Source organism: Dendrobates tinctorius, unplaced genomic scaffold (genome assembly GCF_039654945.1).
Source record: "Dendrobates tinctorius isolate UK_male_01 unplaced genomic scaffold, ASM3965494v1 ptg000209l, whole genome shotgun sequence".
NCBI classification, from domain to species: Eukaryota; Metazoa; Chordata; class Amphibia; order Anura; family Dendrobatidae; genus Dendrobates; species Dendrobates tinctorius.
The window spans coordinates 9303923-9322943 of record NW_027361876.1 but is presented as its reverse complement, the minus strand read 5'-3'; the positions used below and the strand labels follow the sequence as shown (position 1 = coordinate 9322943).

General features: G+C 47.4%; 1 protein-coding gene across 1 annotated transcript in view; it reads left to right on the top strand.

The window, feature by feature from the left end:
- The window catches only part of LOC141058121 (pinopsin-like), a 52930-nt gene extending 34380 nt beyond the window's left edge, over nucleotides 1–18550 (top strand). The window contains exon 4 of the mRNA XM_073554282.1: nucleotides 18407–18550. Coding sequence (XP_073410383.1) covers nucleotides 18407–18541 — 135 coding nt within the window. The 3' untranslated portion in view covers nucleotides 18542–18550. The remainder of the gene's footprint in view (nucleotides 1–18406) is intronic.
- The last annotated feature ends 471 nt before the right edge of the window (nucleotides 18551–19021 follow it).

Here is a 19021-nt window from a genome sequence, read left to right as displayed (position 1 = left end):
TCCTCACTGGAACGCCATGGAAGAACCTCTGCCACTGTTGTCCAGAGACCCAGTGAAATTCCACCCACTGAACCACGTTCTCAGTCATCAGCTCACTCCCAGGCCACTCACCAGCAATCGGTAGCACAGGCATGGGAGGAAAAGCGGCCATACTCGGCAAACCATCCCCGAGTACTGGCTCTGAATGCCGGCATTGCCAAACTACTGGCCGTTGAGATGCTGTCATTCAGGCTGGTGGAGACTGACACCTTCCGGAACTTGATGTCATTGGCAGTTCCACAATACAATGTGCCCAGCTGCTTTTATTTCAGCAGGCAAGCCGTCCCTGCCCTGCAAAAGCATGTGGAGGGAAAAATTAAAAATGCGCTACTAAACGCCATCAGTAGCAAGGTCCACCTGACCACTGATGCGTGGACCAGTAGCCATGGACAGGGACGATACCTTTCCCTCACTGCCCATTGGGTCAATGTTGTGGAGCCGGGTACAGATCTGGAGAGTGGCTCTGTACGTATTCTGCCAACTCCAAGGATTGCAGGAATGCAGTCTGTACATATTGAGTCCTCCTCCTACTCTAGTTCCTCGGAATCAGCACTGCATGAGCCTGTTAGGCCAGATATGAGCACAGGTGTGGCCAAACATCAACAGGCCGTCCTTAAATTAATTTCTTTGGGGAATCGGAGCCACACAGCACAGGAGCTCTGGAATGCCATCAAGCAGGAGAGCGATGTGTGGTTTGTGCCAGCGAATCTCCAGCCAGGTTTGGTAGTGAGTGACAATGGCCGAAATCTAGTGGCAGCTCTGGGCCTAGGCAACCTCACTCACGTACCATGTCTGGCACACGTGCTCAATTTGGTCGTGCAGAGCTTTCTGAGGGACTATCCGGATCTTGATGCACTGCTGCAAAAGGTTCGCCTAGAGTGTGCTCACTTGAGGCGTTCCAGCATGGCAAGATCGCGCATTGCATCTCTGCAACGCCGATTCCGCCTGCCAGAACATCGCATCATATGTGACCTCCCCACCAGGTGGAATTCAACGTTACATATGTTGGAGCGGTTGTGTGAGCAGCAGGCAGCAGTAATGGAGTACCAGCTGCATCAGGCGCAAACAAGTCGCACTGTGCGCCGGACACACTTCACCACCACTGAGTGAGCCACTATGAGGGACATCTGCCAAGTTTTGCGTGCCTTCGATGACACCACGCGGATGGCCAGTGCAGATGATGCACTAGTCAGCATGACTGTCCCCCTTATCTGTCTGCTTCAAAAAACCTTACAAGCACTAAGTGAGGAGGTTTTTGAAGAGGTCGAGGATGAGGAGTCAGAAATGCCATCTGCTTCTGGCAAGTCTGCGCAACGTGCCTCCACACAAAGGCCCAGGCAGGGGACACTTAGTGAGGAGGATGACGAGGAGTCAATGGAGGAGGAACACATCTCTCCAGAGGAGGGAGATACACAAGGCTCTAGTAGTCAGTGTGTACAGCGAGGGTGGGGTGATGCTGAGATGCTGCCTCAAGCTGGGGACAGCGTTTCCGGTCCAGTTGGCTGTCTGCAGCACATGGTTGATTTCATGCTGCAGTGCTTGTTAAATGACTGCCGCATCGCCAACATTCTCCACACGGCTGATTATTGGGTGTACACCCTCCTAGATCCTCGCTACCGGGACAACTACAAAGCCTCATACCACAGTTGAACCGGGAGCAAAAAATGCGGGAGTACCAAGAAACACTTGTGCAGGCCATCATGTTCTCCATTTCCCCCGCAAGTGTTGCTGGTAGTGCTTTTCAAAGCAGCCATGTTGGTAGAGGCAGTGGAGGAAGCTCTGCACAAAGAGGTAGCAGAGGCAGTGCCGCAGGACAAGGCAAGGCCAGTATGGCCCAAATGTGGAAAAGTTTTGTGGGACCGCCACAAACGGCTACACCATCACAGACAGCTCCAGTCAGCAGGAGGCAACGTTTCCGTCAGATGGTGACAGACTACTTGTCTTGCCCTGTTATAATACTCCGAGACGGATCTTCAACGTTCAAGTATTGGGTCTCTAAGCTGGATACATGGCCAGAGCTTAACCAGTATGCATTGGAGGTGCTGGCTTGCCCTGCTGCCAGTGTATTATCGGAACGTGTCTTTAGTGTTGCAGGTGGTGTGGTAACAGACCGTCGCACGCGACTATCCGCCGATAATGTTGACCGGCTTACTTTTCTGAAAATAAACAAAGCATGGATCTCACCTGAATTTGCCAGTCCTCTTCCAGAATAAATAATTGGCTGGCAACAGGATCCAGGTCTCCTGTTGTGTTCATGTTTCTATGACCTGAACTTTATTTCCTGGGCTACAGCAACGCCCGTTGTTGCTCAGAAGTGCTGTCCACACAGACAAAACACTCGCTCATGTGTAAGTGGGGTTCGGTAATGTCAGCTGATCCCCTGCTGTGTGTATGGCAAAGTGTCCTGCTCCCTCCACAGTCAAACAACCTCAGATTTACACCTGGCTCCAAGTAGGCCTCAGCCTACTACCTGATTTTCCCTCGGCTCCGACACCGCCAGTTGGTGCTCAGAAGTGCTGTCCGCACAGACAAAACACTCGCTCATGTGTAAGTTGGGTTCGGTAACATCAGCTGATCCCCTGCTGTGTGTATGGCAAAGTGTCCTGCTCCCTCCACAGTCAAACAACCTCAGATTTACACCTGGCTCCAAGTAGGCCTCGGCCTACTACCTGATTTTCCCTGGGCTCCGACACCGCCAGTTGGTGCTCAGAAGTGCTGTCCGCACAGACAAAACACTCGCTCATGTGTAAGTGGGGTTCGGTAACGTCAGCTGATCCCCTGCTGTGTGTACGGCAAACTCTCCTGCTGCCTACAACTTCTGACTACCTCTGATTTAATATGTTCTCTGATTTGCCCTCTGTCTCCACTCTGTTTTGAGTATTTCCTCCGGCCTACAGCACCGCCTGTTTCTGCTCTCAAGTGCTGTCTGCACAATCCACACTTGTTCCTGTGTTACCTGGGCCCTGTAACATCTGCTCATCTCCAGAGGTGAGTCCGGCAATGTCTCCTGCTTTGTCTACATTCCCACTACTTGTAGTGGAAAAGTGGACAGAGAAGGAGACATTGCCTGACTCACCTCTAGGGAGAAGCTGCTGTTACAGAACCCCAGTAACACAGGAACAAGTGTGGGTTGTGCAGACGGCATTTCAGAGCAGCAACTGGCGTGGTTGGAAGCCAGAGGAAATACTCGAAACAGAGTGAAGACAGAGGCCTAATCGGAGTACGTTGACAGGTTAGTAGTAGTCTAGAAACAATCAAAAACTGCCACCAAGTAGGCCTCGGCCTACTACCTGATTTTCCCTGGGCTCCGACACCGCCAGTTGGTGCTCAGAAGTGCTGTCCGCACAGACAAAACACTCGCTCATGTGTAAGTGGGGTTTGGTAACGTCAGCTGATCCACTGCTGTGTGTATGGCAAAGTGTCCTGCTCCCTCCACAGTCAAACAACCTCAGATTTACACCTGGCTCCAAGTAGGCCTCGGCCTACTACCTGATTTTCCCTGGGCTCCGACACAGCCAGTTGGTGCTCAGAAGTGCTGTCCACACAGAAAAAAACACTCGTTCATGTGAAAGTGGGGTTCGGTAACGTCAGCTGATCCCCTGCTGTGTGGAGGGCAAAGTGCTGCTGCCTCCAAATTGTAACTACTTCAGATTTAAACATTCTCTGATTTGGCCTCTGTCTCCACTCTGTCTCTAGTATTTCCCCTGACCTCCAGCACCGCCAGTTCCTGCTCACAGTTGCCGTCCGCGCATTCCACACTTGTTCCTGTGTTCCTGGTGTTCTGTTACGTGAGCCGATCCCCCAATGTGTGTCCGCCACTGTCTCCTGCGCTGTCCACCTTCCCACTGCAAGTGGTGGGAATGTGGACAGAGCAGGAGACATTGGCAGACACACATCAGGGGATCTGCTGACATTACAGAACCCCAGTAACACAGGAACATGTGTGGATTGGGCAGACGGCTACTGTACGCATAATCTGGCAGTGTTGGTGGTCACGTGAAATCCTGGAAACAGAGTGGAGACAGATGTCTAATTGGAGCACGTTGACAGTCTGTTGTAGCCTACAAACAATCTAAAACTACCACCAAGTAGGCCTCGGCCTGCACCATGATTGTCCCTGGGTTCCAACAACGCCAGTTGGTGCTCGGCAGTGTCTTTGGCACGGGTACTCCCTGTTGCCCAGCCTGGTTCCAGCACGCCAGCTGTTTCCGGGTAGTGTCAAGGTCACTATGCCACCAATCTGTTGTCCTGTCGTCTTGCGGCCGGGTTAGCCGACTCTACGGTGCCTGCAGTTTAGGTGACTCCTATGTGGGCTGCGGGAACTGGCACTGAAGGCTGGATCCGTAGTGTCAAATGGGACATGGACACCCTGTAGGACTGTGGGTTTCGGAAACTGTGGCCGGCTTGCGGCCTGGCTACTTTGCTTTGGATGGGTACCTTCTGCTACCCACCCGGGTTCCAGCACTGTCAGCAGGTTCTCGCCAAAGCCTTTGGCCTAGGTGCCTCCATCTCGGTATCCGAGGTCCAGCACCGTCAGCTGGTCCTTGGTAGTGCTTTTTAGCAAAGGTACCTTCTGCTTAGTAACCGTGATCCAGCAACGTCAGCTGTTCCTCGGTAGTGCCATTGGCTCTTGCAGCTTTTGCTACCCATCTGGGTTCCAGCACCGTCAGCAGGTTCTCGGCAGTGTCTTTGGCACGGGTACTCCCTGTTGCCCAGCCTGGTTCCAGCACGCCAGCTGTTTCCGGGTAGTGTCAAGGTCACTATGCCACCAATCTGTTGTCCTGTCGTCTTGCGGCCGGGTTAGCCGACTCTACGGTGCCTTCAGTTTAGGTGACTCCTATGTGGGCTGCGGGAACTGGCACTGAAGGCTGGATCCGTAGTGCCAATGGGACATGGACCTCTTGTAGGACTGTGGGTTTCGGTAACTGCGGCCGGCTTGTGGCCTGGATACTTTGCTTTGGATGGGTACCTTCTGCTACCCACCCGGGTTCCAGCACTGTCAGCTGGTTCTCGCCAGAGCCTTTGGCCTAGGTGCCTCCATCTCGGTATCCGAGGTCCAGCACCGTCAGCTGGTCCTTGGTAGTGTTTTTTAGCACAGGTACCTTCTGCTTAGTAACCATGGTCCAGCAACGTCAGCTGTTCCTCGGTAGTGCCATTGGCTCTTGTAGCTTTTGCTACCCATCTAGGTTCCAGCACCGTCAGCTGGTTCTCGGCAGTGTCTTTGGCACGGGTACTCCCTGTTGCCCAGCCTGGTTCCAGCACGCCAGCTGTTTCCGGGTAGTGTCAAGGTTACTATGCCACCAATCCGTTGTCCTGTCGTCTTGCGGCCGGGTTAGCCGACTCTACGGTGCCTGCAGTTTAGGTGACTCCTATGTGGGCTGCGGGAACTGGCACTGAAGGCTGGATCCGTAGTGCCAATGGGACATGGACCCCCTGTAGGACTGTGGGTTTCGGTAACTGCGGCCGGCTTGCGGCCTGGCTACTTTGCTTTGGATGGGTACCTTCTGCTACCCACCCGGGTTCCAGCACAGTCAGCTGGTTCTCGCCAGAGCCTTTGGCCTAGGTGCCTCCATCTCAGTATCCGAGGTCCAGCACCGTCAGCTGGTCCTTGGTAGTGCTTTCTAGCACAGGTACCTCCTGCCTAGTAACCGTGGTCCAGCACCGTCAGCCGTTCCTCGTTAGTGCCATTGGCTCTTGTAGCTTTTGCTACCCATCTGTGTTCCAGTACCGTCAGCTGGTTCTCGGCAGTGTCTTTGGCACGGGTACTCCCTGTTGCCCAGCCTGGTTCCAGCACGCCAGCTGTTTCCGGGTAGTGTCAAGGTTACTATGCCACCATTCCGTTGTCCTGTCGTCTTGCGGCCGGGTTAGCCGACTCTACGGTGCCTGCAGTTTAGGTGACTCCTATGTGGGCTGCGGGAACTGGCACTGAAGGCTGGATCCGTAGTGCCAATGGGACATGGACCCCCTGTAGGACTGTGGGTTTCGGTAACTGCGGCCGGCTTGCGGCCTGGCTACTTTGCTTTGGATGGGTACCTTCTGCTACCCACCCGGGTTCCAGCACTGTCAGCTGGTTCTCGCCAGAGCCTTTGGCCTAGGTGCCTCCATCTCGGTATCCGAGGTCCAGCACCGTCAGGTGGTCCTTGGTAGTGCTTTTTAGCACAGGTACCTTCTGCTTAGTAACCGTGGTCCAGCACCTTCAGTTGGCCCTCGGTAGTGCCATTGGCTCTTGTTCCTTCTGCTACCCATCCGGGTGCCAGCACTGTCAGCTGGTTCTCGCCAGAGCCTTTGGCCTAGGTGCCTCCATCTCGGTATCCGAAGTCCAGCACCGTCAGCTGGTCCTTGGTAGTGCTTTTTAGCACAGGTACCTTCTTACTAGTAACCGTGGTCCATCACCGTCAGTTGGTCCTCGGTAGTGCCATTGGCTCTTGTTCCTTCTGCTACCCATCCGGGTGCCAGCACTGTCTGCTGGTTCTTGCCAGAGCCTTTGGCCTAGGTGCCTCCATCTTGGTATCCGAGGTCCAGCAACGTCAGCTGGTCCTTGGTAGTGGTTTCTAGCACAGGTACCTCCTGCATAGTAACCGGGGTCCAGCACCGTCAGCTGTTCCTCAGTAGTGCCATTGGCTATTGTTCCTTCTGCTGCCACTACAGGTTCCAGTACTGTCAGCTGGTTATCGCCAGTTTCTCAGCCTTCTTGTACCTTCTGCTACATTTCCAAGATCAAGCTTTTTGAAATTGTCTTTGGTAATCCTTATTGATCTCCATGACGACGACTAGTGTTGAGCATTCCGATACCGCAAGTATCGGGTATCGGCCGATACTTGCTGTATCGGAATTCCGATACCGACTTCCGATATTTTTTCAATATCGGAATTCGGCATCGGAATCGGAAGTTCAAAGTTGATTGACAGACTGACGTCATCATGATGCGCGGTGTGTGCGCATCATGATGCACCGTCATTTCGGGCCTTCCGGGGGTCTCTGCCGGCCTGCCGGGGGGCTGTGCCGGCCTGCCGGGGGGCTGTGTGGACTGACCGGGGTCTGTACCGGCCTGCCGGGGGGCTGTGCCGGCCTGCCGGTGGTCTGTGCACCCTGTGGGGGTCTGTACCGGCCTGCCGGGGGGCTGTGCCGGCCTGCCGGTGGTCTGTGCACCCTGTGGGGGTCTGTACTGGCCTGCCGGGGGGCTGTGCCGGCCTGCCGGGGGGCTGTGCACCCTGTGGGGGTCTGTACCGGCCTGCCGGGGGGCTGTGCCGGCCTGCCGGGGGGCTGTGCTGATGTCCGGGGGTCTGTGCAAGCATCGTCCGATGGGACTACAAGTCCCATCGGGCGATGCCTGCTACCATGACAGTGATTGACACATTAGCCAATGATGGGACAGTAGTAGTCCCATCATCCGGCTAATGTGTTAAATGTTAAAAAAAAAAAAATACTACATACATACTACATACATACTACATGCATGCTACATACATACTACATGCTACATACATACTACATACATACTACATATATACTACATGCATGCTACATACATACTACATATATACTACATGCATGCTACATACATACTGCATGCTACATGCATGCTACATACATACTACATACATACTACATGCTACATACATACCACATATATACTACATACATACAATACATTCATACAATACATACATAGACATACAGTACATATAACATAGAGTAACATACTTACCAATACTTGTCACATTGTTCCCCGAAGCCATTGTCGTCTACGGAATAAATATTAACATAACAAACCACAAAAATACTCACCCACGATCCGAAGCAGTCCACGAGTGTGTCCCACGACGATCTTGGGTAGAGAACTGCAGCATCAGATGATGCTGCCGTTCTCTACGGGCTGCAGGAATCCAATGACGGAAGGTAGGTATCCTTCCGCACTGTATTCCTCCGCCACTTAAAAAAAAAAAAAGTCCCTAGTCTCACTTTATGCCATTGCTGCGTGGGAAATTCCCACACAGCAATGGCATAAAGTGAGACTAGGGACTTTTTTTTTTTTTAAGTGGCGGAGGAATACAGTGCGGAAGGATACCTACCTTCCGTCATTGGATTCCTGCAGCCCCTGGAGAACGGCAGCAACAGCTGATGCTGCAGTTCTCTACCCAAGATCGTCGTGGGACACACTCGTGGACTGCTTCGGATCGTGGGTGAGTATTTTTGTGGTTTGTTATGTTAATATTTATTCCGTAGACGACAATGGCTTCGGGGAACAATGTGACAAGTATTGGTAAGTATGTTACTCTATGTTATATGTACTGTATGTCTATGTATGTATTGTATGAATGTATTGTATGTATGTAGTATATATGTGGTATGTATGTAGCATGTAGTATGTATGTAGTATGTATGTAGCATGCATGCAGTATGTATGTAGCATGCATGTAGTATATATGTAGTATGTATGTAGCATGCATGTAGTATATATGTAGTATGTATGTAGTATGTATGTAGCATGCATGTAGTATATATGTAGTATGTATGTAGCATGTAGTATGTATGTAGTATGTATGTAGTATGTATGTAGCATGCATGTAGTATATATGTAGTATGTATGTAGCATGTAGTATGTATGTAGTATGTATGTAGTATGTATGTAGCATGCATGTAGTATGTATGTAGTATGTATGTAGCATGCATGTAGTATGTATGTAGTATGTATGTAGTATGTATGTAGCATGCATGTAGTATATATGTAGTATGTAGCATGTAGTATGTATGTAGCATGTAGTATGTATGTAGCATGCATGTAGTATATATGTGTTATGTATGTAGCATGTAGCATGCATGTAGCATGCATGTAGTATGTATGTAGTATGTATGTAGTATATATGTGGTATGTATGTAGCATGCAGTATGTATGTAGCATGCATGTAGTATATATGTAGTATGTATGTTGCATGTAGTATTTATGTAGTATGAATGTAGCATGTATGTAGTATGCATGTTGTATGTATGTAGCATGTAATTTTTTTTTTTTTTTTTTACATTTAACACATTAGCCGGATGATGGGACTACTACTGTCCCATCATTGGCTAATGTGTCAATCACTGTCATGGTAGCAGGCATCGCCCGATGGGACTTGTAGTCCCATCGGACGATGCCTGCACAGACCACCGGCAGGCCGGCACAGCCCCCCGGAGCCTGCACAGCCCCCCGGCAGGCCGGCACAGCCCCCCGGCAGGCCGGCACAGCCCCCCGGAGCCTGCACAGCCCCCCGGCAGGCTGGCACAGCCCCCCGGCAGGCCGGCACAGCCCACCGGAGCCTGCACAGACCACCGGCAGGCCGGCACAGCCCCCCGGCAGGCCGGCACAGCCCCCCGGCAGGCCGGCACAGACCACCGGAGCCTGCACAGACCCCCTGGCAGGCCGGCACAGCCCCCCGAAAGGCCCGTACAGACCCCAGAGAGGCTGTACAAGGGCAGGAAAGGGTTTTTCTTATTCCGATACCGGAAGTCCCATAGACTTGAATGGGACTTCCAGTATCGGAATCGGCGATACCGATACTTTTTTTAAAGATCGGCCGATACCATCTGATACGATACTTTGAAGTATCGGACGGTATCGCTCAACTCTAACGACGACCCTGAAGACCACACCAAAGAAGACCAGAAATATGACCCTAAATAATAAGACCAAGAGGACAAACAACATGAAGACAACCACCAAGATACAGAACAAAAGACAGAAGAACAAGAAGCAGAAGAAGCAAAAGCAGAAGAACAGAAAGCAGAAGAACATTAAGCATAAGACTAAAAATCAGCATAGAAGAAATCAAAATTATAAGCAGAAGAAGACTAAGCAGTAAATGGGGGTGAGTCCGTTCCTCCTCGTGGTGCCCCTGGAAAATGCCTGCTGCTGCAGGCCAAACTGAACGGACAAATCCTGTTGTAAATCTTTTGTGACAGGCAGAACGTAAGGTGTAATCTTATAACTTTTATAGATAAGTAGTACAGGAATGCCTGTCACCATAAGAAAATGAAGAAAAAGAAGAATAGGAAGAAGATGAAGAAATAGCATATGAAAATTAATAATAGCTGAATAAGAAGAATATGAAGAATGGAAAAAAAAATTAATGGGAAGAAGGTGAAGAAGAAGAAGATGAATAAGGTGAAGAAAAAGTTGATGAAAAAAATGCTACTGCTGCGGATCATGAAGGAGAAAGTGTGGGAGAAGTACAAAAGAAGGTGAAGAGCATGGAAGTTGTGAAACATACATATCTGACTAAATATAAAAAAGTTAACATAGTCAATATCTTTTTAACTCCGAACGTCTTGAAAAAAAAAATTGGAATTAATGCTATGCCATGTGATTTGAATAAACCACTATGCCTTTAATGTCTCCTCCACCTCCCACAATACATTCTACATGATTCTTATTTGTTTTCAATTATGTAGAATTAGCCAACAAGGAAATAAAGGGCTTTTTTAAATTACGATACCGGAAGTCCCATTGACTTGAATGGGACTTCCGGTATCGGAATCGGCGATACCCGATATTTCTTTTGTATCGGGCGATACCATCCGATACAATATTTTTGGGTATCGAACGGTATCGCTCAACACTAGTCGTTGGGCATCTAGGAAATAGCGACCACTTATCTTTCACTAGGGGGTCTTTTCAGGGAGGCACAAAAACACTGAACTTTAGGAAGGCAAAGTTTGACCAGCTTAGAGATGTCCTTATTCTGGTTGACTGGGACAATGTACTCAGAAATAAGAATACAGATAATAAATGGGAAATGTTTAAGAACATCCTTAACCCTTCCCGACCTGTGACACAGCGTATGCGTCATGAAAGTCGGTGCCAATCCGACCCATGACGCATACCCTGTGTCATGACTTCAAAGCCCCCTGCGGGTCGGGTGACCGGGGTCAATGAAAGATCACCTGACCCGCAGATACTGGGGGCTTTGTAATTCACTGAAGGGGGCGTGGCTTCGCCCCCACGTGGCTACGATCGCTCTGATTGGCTGTTAAAATTGAAACAGCCAATCAGAGCGATAGTAATATTTCATCAATGAAAATTGATGAAATATTACAATCCAGCCATGGCCGATGCTGCAGTAGCATCGGACATGGCTGGAGATACCGATTCGACCCCCCCGCCGGCGATCGCCCCCCCGCCACTGAATGACAGCGGCGATCTGCAGCAGCTGTCATCATCTGCCCCCATCCCATTCCCTCCACTCCCTGCCAGCTTCCAATCCCCCCCTCACCCCCCCTGGTACCTTCTGAGCCCCCTGTCGCTCCCGGTGTCCTGCGGGTCCAGATCATGGGCGCCGCCATCTTGGAAAATGGCGGGCGCATACGCAGTGCGCCTGCCCGAATCTGCCAGCTGCAGATTCCATTCTTTCATTTTGATCACTCTCACAGTGATCAAAATGAAATAAAAAGTAAATAAACCCCCCGATTATCACCCCCATAGGTAGGCACAACTAATAAAATAAAAAAAATATTTTATTTTTCCATTAGGGTTAGGGTTAGGGTTGGAAAGAGGGTTAGGGTTGGAAAGAGGGTTAGGGTTGGAAAGAGGGTTAGGGTTGGAACTAGGGTTAGGGTTGGAATTAGGGTTAGGGTTAGGGTGGAGTTAGGGTTAGGGTGGAATTAGGGTTAGGGTTGTAATTAGAGTTAGGGTTGGAATTAGGGTTAGGGTTGGAATTAGGGTTAGGGTTGGAATTAGTGTTACGGTTAGGCTTGTGGTTAGGGTTATGGTTAGGGTTGGAATTAGGGTCAGGGGTGTGTTGGGGTTAGGGTTAGGGATGTGTTGGGGATAGGGCTGTGGTTAGGGGTGTGTTGGGGTTAGGGCTGAATTTAGAATTGATTGGTTTCCACTGTTTAGGCACATCAGGGGGTCTCCAAATGCGACATGGTGCAACCATTGATTCCAGCCAATTTTGCGTTCAAAAAGTTAAACGGTGCTCCCTCCCTTCCAAGCCCCGACGTGTGCCCAAACAGTGGTTTACCCCAAAATATGGGGTATCAGCGTACTCAGGAAAAATTGCTCAACAACTTTTGGGGACTAATTTTTCCTGTTATTCTTGGGAAAATAAAAAATTGGGGGCTAAAAAATTATTTTTGTGGAAAAAAATGATTTTTTCATTTTCATGGCTCTGCGTTATAATCTTCTGTGAAGCACTTGGGGGTTCAAGTTGCTCACCACACATCTAGGCAAGTTCCTTATGGGGTCTAGTTTCCAAAATGGGGTCACTTGTGGAGGGTTTCCACAGTTTAGGTACATCAAGGGCTCTGCAAATGTAACATGATGCCCGCAGACCATTCCATCAAAGTCAGCATTTCAAAATGTCACTACTTCCCTTCCGAGCCCTGACGTGTGCTCATACAATGGTCATCCCCCACATATGGGGTATCAGCATACTCAGGACAAACTGTACAACAACTTTTGGGGTCCAATTTCTCCTGTTACCCTTGTGAAAATAAAAAATTGCGAGATAAAATATAGTTTTTGGAGGAAAAAAATGATTTTTTATTTTCATGGCTCTGCGTTATAATCTTCTGTGAAGCACTTGGGGGTTCAAGGTACTCACTACACATCTAGGCAAGTTCCTTATGGGGTCTAGTTTCCAAAATGGGGTCACTTGTGGAGGGTTTCCACAGTTTAGGTACATCAAGGGCTCTGCAAATGTAACATGATGCCCGCAGACATTCCATCAAAGTCAGCATTTCAAAATGTCACTACTTCCCTTCCGAGCCCTGACGTGTGCTCATACAGTGGTCATCCCCCACATATGGGGTATCAGCGTACTCAGGACAAACTGTACAACAACTTTTGGGGTCCAATTTCTCCTGTTACTCTTGTGAAAATAAAAAATTGCGGACTAAAAAATATTTTTTTTAGGAAAAAAAATATTTTTTATTTTCACTGCTCTGCGTTATAAACTTCTGTGAAGCACCTGGGGGTTCAAAGTGCTCATTATGCATCTAAATAAGTTCCTTGGGGGGTCTAGTTTCCAAAATGGGGTCATTTGTGGGGGAGCTGCAAAGTTTAGGCACACAGGGGATCTCCAAACACGACTTGGTGTCCGCTAACGATTGGAGCTAATTTTAATTTCAAAAAGTCAAATGGCACTCCTTCCCTTCTGAGCCCTGCCGTGCACCCAAACAGTGGTCCCCCCCCACATATGGGGTACCAGCGTACTCAGGACAAACTGGACAACAACATTTGTGGTCCAATTTCTCCTGTTACCTTTGTGAAAATAAAAAATAGCGTGCTAAAAAAATTTATATTTTCACTGCTCCACGTTATATCTACAAGGTATCGCTGTACTCAGGAGAAATTGCCCAACAAATTTTAGGATCCATTTTATCCTGTTGCCCATGTGAAAATGAAAAAAATGATGCTAAAAGAAAATTTGTGCTGGAAAAATTAAAATGTCCATTTTTTCCTTCCACGTTGCTTTAGTTCCTGTGAAGCACCTGAAGGGTTAATAATCTTCTAGAATGTAGTTTTGAGTAGCTTGAGGGGTGCAGTTTTTAGAATGGTGTCACTTTTGGGTATTTTCTGCCATATAGACCCCTCAAAGTGACTTCAAATGTCAGGTGGTCCCTAAAAAAAATGGTTTTGTAAATTTTGTTGTAAAAATGAGAAATCGCTGGTCAAATTTTAACCCTTATTACTTCCTAACAAAAAAAAATTTGATTCCAAAATTGTGCTAATGTAAAGTAGACATGTGGGAAATGTTATTTAGTAACTATTTTGTGTCATATAACTCTCTAGTTTAACAGAATAAAAATTCAAAATTTGAAAATTGCAAAATTTTCGCCAAATTTCTGATTTTTTCACAAATAAATGCAAAAATTATTGACCTAAATTTACCACTATCATGAAACTCAATATGTCACGAAAAAACATTCTCAGAATCGCTAGAATGCGTTAAAGCGTTCCAGAGTTATTACCTCATAAAGGGACACTGGTCACAATTGCAAAAAATGGCCAGGTCATTAAGGTCAAAATAGGCTGGGTCATGAAGGGGTTAATAGGCACTGTAAGAGGTTTATACCTTGTAGGAATAAAAGGACAAGATATAGGAAAAACCCAATGTGGCTAAACAAAGAAATAAGAGGGGCAATTAACAGTAAAAAGAAAGCATTTAAACTACTAAAGCAGGATGGCATCACTGAAGCTCTAAAAAACTATAAGGAGGAAAATTCTTTATCTAAAAAAATAATTAAAGCTGCCAAAAAGGAAACAGAGAAGCACATTGCTAAGGAGAGTACAACTAATCCCAAACTGTTCTTCAACTATATTAATAGTAAAAGAATCATAAGTGAAAGTGTAGGCCCCTTAAAAAATTGTGAGGAAAGAATGGTTGTAGATGATGAGGAAAAAGCTAATATATTAAAAACCTTCGTCTCCACGATATTCACGGTGGAAAATGAAATGCTAGGTGAAGGTGCGAAAACGGCTAAATAAGATTAAAATAGATAAATCTCCTGGTCTGGATGGCATACACCCACAAGTACTAAGAGAACTAAGTAATGTAATAGACAAACCATTATTTCTTATATTTAGGGCCTCTATAGCGATGAGGTCTGTTCCACAGGACTGGCGCATAGCAAATGTGGTACCAATATTCAAAAAGGGCCCTAAAAGTATTTGGTTTCTGAGTGATGTTTTTCTGGATTATCTCAATGAGAATAACTGTTTAACTCCATATCAGCATGGGTTTATGAGGAATCAATCCTGTCAAGCCAATCTAATCAGTTTTTATGAAGAGGTAAGCTATAGACTGGACCAAGGTGAATCATTGGACGTGGTATATCTTGATTTTTCCAAAGCGTTTGATACCATCCCACACAAGAGGTTTATACACAAAATGAGAATGCTGGGTCTGGGGGAAAAATGTGTGTAAATGGGTAACTGGCTTAGTGACAGAAAGCAGAGGGTGGTTATAAATGATATATTTTCTAACTGGGTCGCTGTGACCAGTGGTGTACCACAGGGGTCGGTGTTGGGACCTATTCTCTTCAACATATTTATTAATGATCTGGTTGAAGGTTTACACTGTAAAATATCGATATTTGCAGATGATACAAAACTATGTAAAGCAGTTAATGTAACAACCCTGCTGGCATCACTGCATGGTCTCCAATCCCCCGCACACCAACTTACTTTCTGCTTCAAGCCATGCTGTGAATTCTGTCTGTTGCCAGTTCTATGCCTCCGCTCTCCATGTTTCCAGACTGTGTATAGGGGGGCGGCGCCTGAACTCTCTGGTTTTTATGCAGTCTGGGTGCACCTGTGTAATCTGTCCCTGACCAATCACCTGGAGCCCTTGACTATTTAGTTTCGCCACTCCCACTGAAACATTGCCTGTGCAATGTCTAAACTCAGTTAGCTCCTTGCTGCTGAGCCAGCCAGGCCCTGTTCTGTATCTTGCCTTCTCTGAAGGCTCTTACTGCGTACTCTTGTGTCTTGGTACCTTACCTAGCATTTCTCTGTCCGCCTGCCAGGAGGCAGAATATCCTGGCCCTTGAGTCTTGGTCCTTGTGTCTTTGTCTGTGTCTCTCTCTGAACTCAGTCTTACCTTTGTCTATCAGTCTCCCTTTCTCCTTGTCCGTGGCTCCCTTCCTTGCTGTGTTTTTCCTTGTGTCCTCCCTGTCTGTGCATCTGCACTCTCGCAGCTTTATCTGTGCATCTGCACTCTAGCCGCTCTGTCTGCACGGCTCCTGCTGCCACTGCAGAACCTCTTGCTGCAGCTTCTCTCCACAGACCTTGTGGTTCTGCTTTGCTCCAGTCCTGCTGCTGCAGAACCCCTTGCTGCAGCTTCTCTCCACAGACCTTGTGGTTCTGCTTTGCTCCAGTCCTGCTGCCGCTGCAGAACCTCTTGCTGCAGCTTCTCTCCACAGACCTTGTGGTTCTGCTTTGCTCCAGTCCTGCTGCTGCTGCTGCAGAACCCCTTGCTGCAGCTTCTCTCCACAGACCTTGTGGTTCTGCTTTACTCCAGTCCTGCTGCCGCTGCAGAACCTCTTGCTGCAGCTTCTCTCCACAGACCTTGTGGTTCTGCTTTGTTCCATTCCTGCTGCCGCTGCGGAACCTCTTGATGCAGCTTCTCTCCACAGACCTTGTGGTTCAGCTTTGCTCTACTCCTGCTGCCGCTGCAGAACCTCTTTCTGCAGCTTCTCTCTCCACTCCTGCCTTCACCTGCACCTCCTGTGTGAACAGGTCCGAACATGTTCCTTCTTATTTCACTCTTGCCTGCCTGCATCCATACCTGCACCTCCTGTGTGAACAGGTCCAAACCTGTTCCTTCATATTCCACTCCTGCCTGCCTGCATCCATACCTGCACCTCCTGTGTGAACAGGTCCAAACCCGTTCCTTCATATTCCACTCCTGCCTGCCTGCATCCATACCTGCACCTGCTGTGTGAACAGGTCCCTACCTGTTCCTTCTCAAGCCATGCCCGCCTGTCCTGTGCCTCAAGCCATGCCCGCCTGTCCTGTGTCTTAAGCCGTGCCCGCCTGTCCTGTGTCTCAAGCCGTGCCCGCCTGTCCTGTGTCTCAAGCCGTGCCCGCCTGTCCTGTGTCTCAAGCCGTGCCTGTTTGCCCAGTGTCTCCAAGCCACACCTGCTTGCCCTGTATCTGTCGTACCTTCTTGCCCTGTGTCTCAGTCTGCCTGTCAGTCACATCTGTCCAAGTGACTTGTATCCAAGTGGGATCAGCAGCCACAGCCAGACACCACCTTGGAGTGGCACCCGACAGCTATCTACCGCACAAGCCTGACCTCACCATCAGAGGCTCCAGTGAAGACCAGGGTAGCTGTCGCAGTCACGCCCCTTCCAGGGTAGTCTGGTCTGTGGCACAGTGGGGCCAACAACCCCCGGCTCGTGCCATTCAGCCAAGGCGCGAGCGTGACAGTTAATACAAGAGAAGATAGTATTCTGCTACAGAGGGATCTGGATAATTTGGAAACTTGGGCTGAAAGGTGGCAGATGCGGTTTAACAATGATAAATGTAAGGTTATACACATGGGAAGAAGGAATCAATATCATCATTACACACAGAACGGAAAACCACTGGGAAAATCTGACATGGAGAAGGACTTGGGGATCCCAGTTAATGATAAACTTAAGTGGAGCAGCCAGTGGCAGGCAGCAGCTGCCAAGGCAAACAGGATCATGGGGTGCATTAAAAGAGGTCTGGATAGACATAATGAGAGCATTATACTGCCTCTGTACAAATTCCTGGTTAGACTGCACATGGAGTACTGTGTACAATTTTGGGCACCGGTGCTCAGGAAGGATATAATAGAACTAGAGCCAGTACAAACGAGGGCAAAAAACATTAATAAAGGGGATGGGGAAGCTACAATACCCAGAGAGATTAGCAAAATTAGGATTATTTAGTCTAGGAAGAAAATGACTGAGGGGCGATTTAATAGCCATGTATAAGTATAATAACCATGTATAAGTATATAAGGGGACAATACAAATATCTCTCTGAGGATATGTTTATACCAAGGAAGGTGACGGTCACAAGGGGGCATTCTCTTCATCTGGAGGAGAGAAGGTTTTTCCACCAACATAGAAGAGGATTCTTTACTGTTAGGGCAGTGAGAATCTGGAACTCCTTGCCTGAGGAGGTGGTGATAGCGAACTCAGTCGAGGGGTTCAAGAGAGGCCTGGATGTCTTCCTGGAGCGTAACAATATTGTATCTTACAGTTATTAGGTTCTTTAGAAGGATGCAGATCTGGGGATTTATTCTGATGGAGTATAGGCTGAACAGGATGGACAAATGTTTTCTTTTGGCCTTGCTAACTATGTTAGTGATTGTTCTGTCTCAATCATTGTTCCGCAACTGGTGTAAAGAAGCCAGGAAACAAGTGTAGAACGACTTCAATATTGTCGATCCCACTTGTTTAGCAGTCTGAAATCAGTGTATGTAAATGCAACCTAAATGTTTCTGTGTGATGGTTCAATATGTTAGCATTTGGGGCCCCACTTTATGTTTTCCACAGGGTCCCACTTTGTCTAAAACCGGCCCTGCCCACAAGCATAAGCTATTAAGTTACTTCTATAGTAAGCAGTATTTTGCAACTAAATCCCAACAAAACTGCCCACAGCTTCCATTTTATCACATTATAAAGATTCTAGCCTGCTTGTATTTCTTTGGCTAAATACAGATCATAGTTTTCAATATACAAAAGTTATTTTGCTTATAATCTCCACTTTCCTCCTGATCCTCATTTCTGTTCCAATCTAGAACGACTCAATCAATAAAAGAGCATTACAAAATTTGATTAAAGTGTCCTAAAACATAGATTTTCAGAAAAAACAGTTCATAAAACCTGTATAACAATACTTTTCTTTCAGTTCCGCAGTTGTGCTGTAGAGCTATTGACCTGTGGTCATATTGACCTTTCTACCCCAGAAGAGGAAACCATATCTATGGCTGGACCAGTGGAAAGCCAAAGTGCTCCTAAAACCAATCAAGTTGCACCAGCTTAACAACCACAAAATAATGATATACAACAATGATTCTATACATGTCTCTCTTGTAAAGGAAACGTACTGAAAAAAATTGTGTTTTGGGTGTAAATTAAACACCATAGAACTGATCCAACTTGCGCTGATTGATATTAAAGCAACTGATAAAGTAGATCAAATTATTTAATAAAAATTGTCATGATACAGCAATAGAAATAGTATCATCTCATTATGACTGTGAATAATAAACAATATCACATATTAAGTAAAGAAACGATTGTCACATTTATTGCATCATATTTGTGTTTATTTAGAAATCATTATAGTTCCAGATCATTTCTATGGAACTAAAAATAATACCAAGGTACATAAAGGTTCACATTTGCATTTGTTCATTCCATTCTTCTCTGTGTTAGGAAAATAAAGGAAAGATACAGAAAATAGAGAGTGTTCCTCCAAGAAATCTGTTTAGACTTTATTTAGTACAAAATAAAAAAGTGT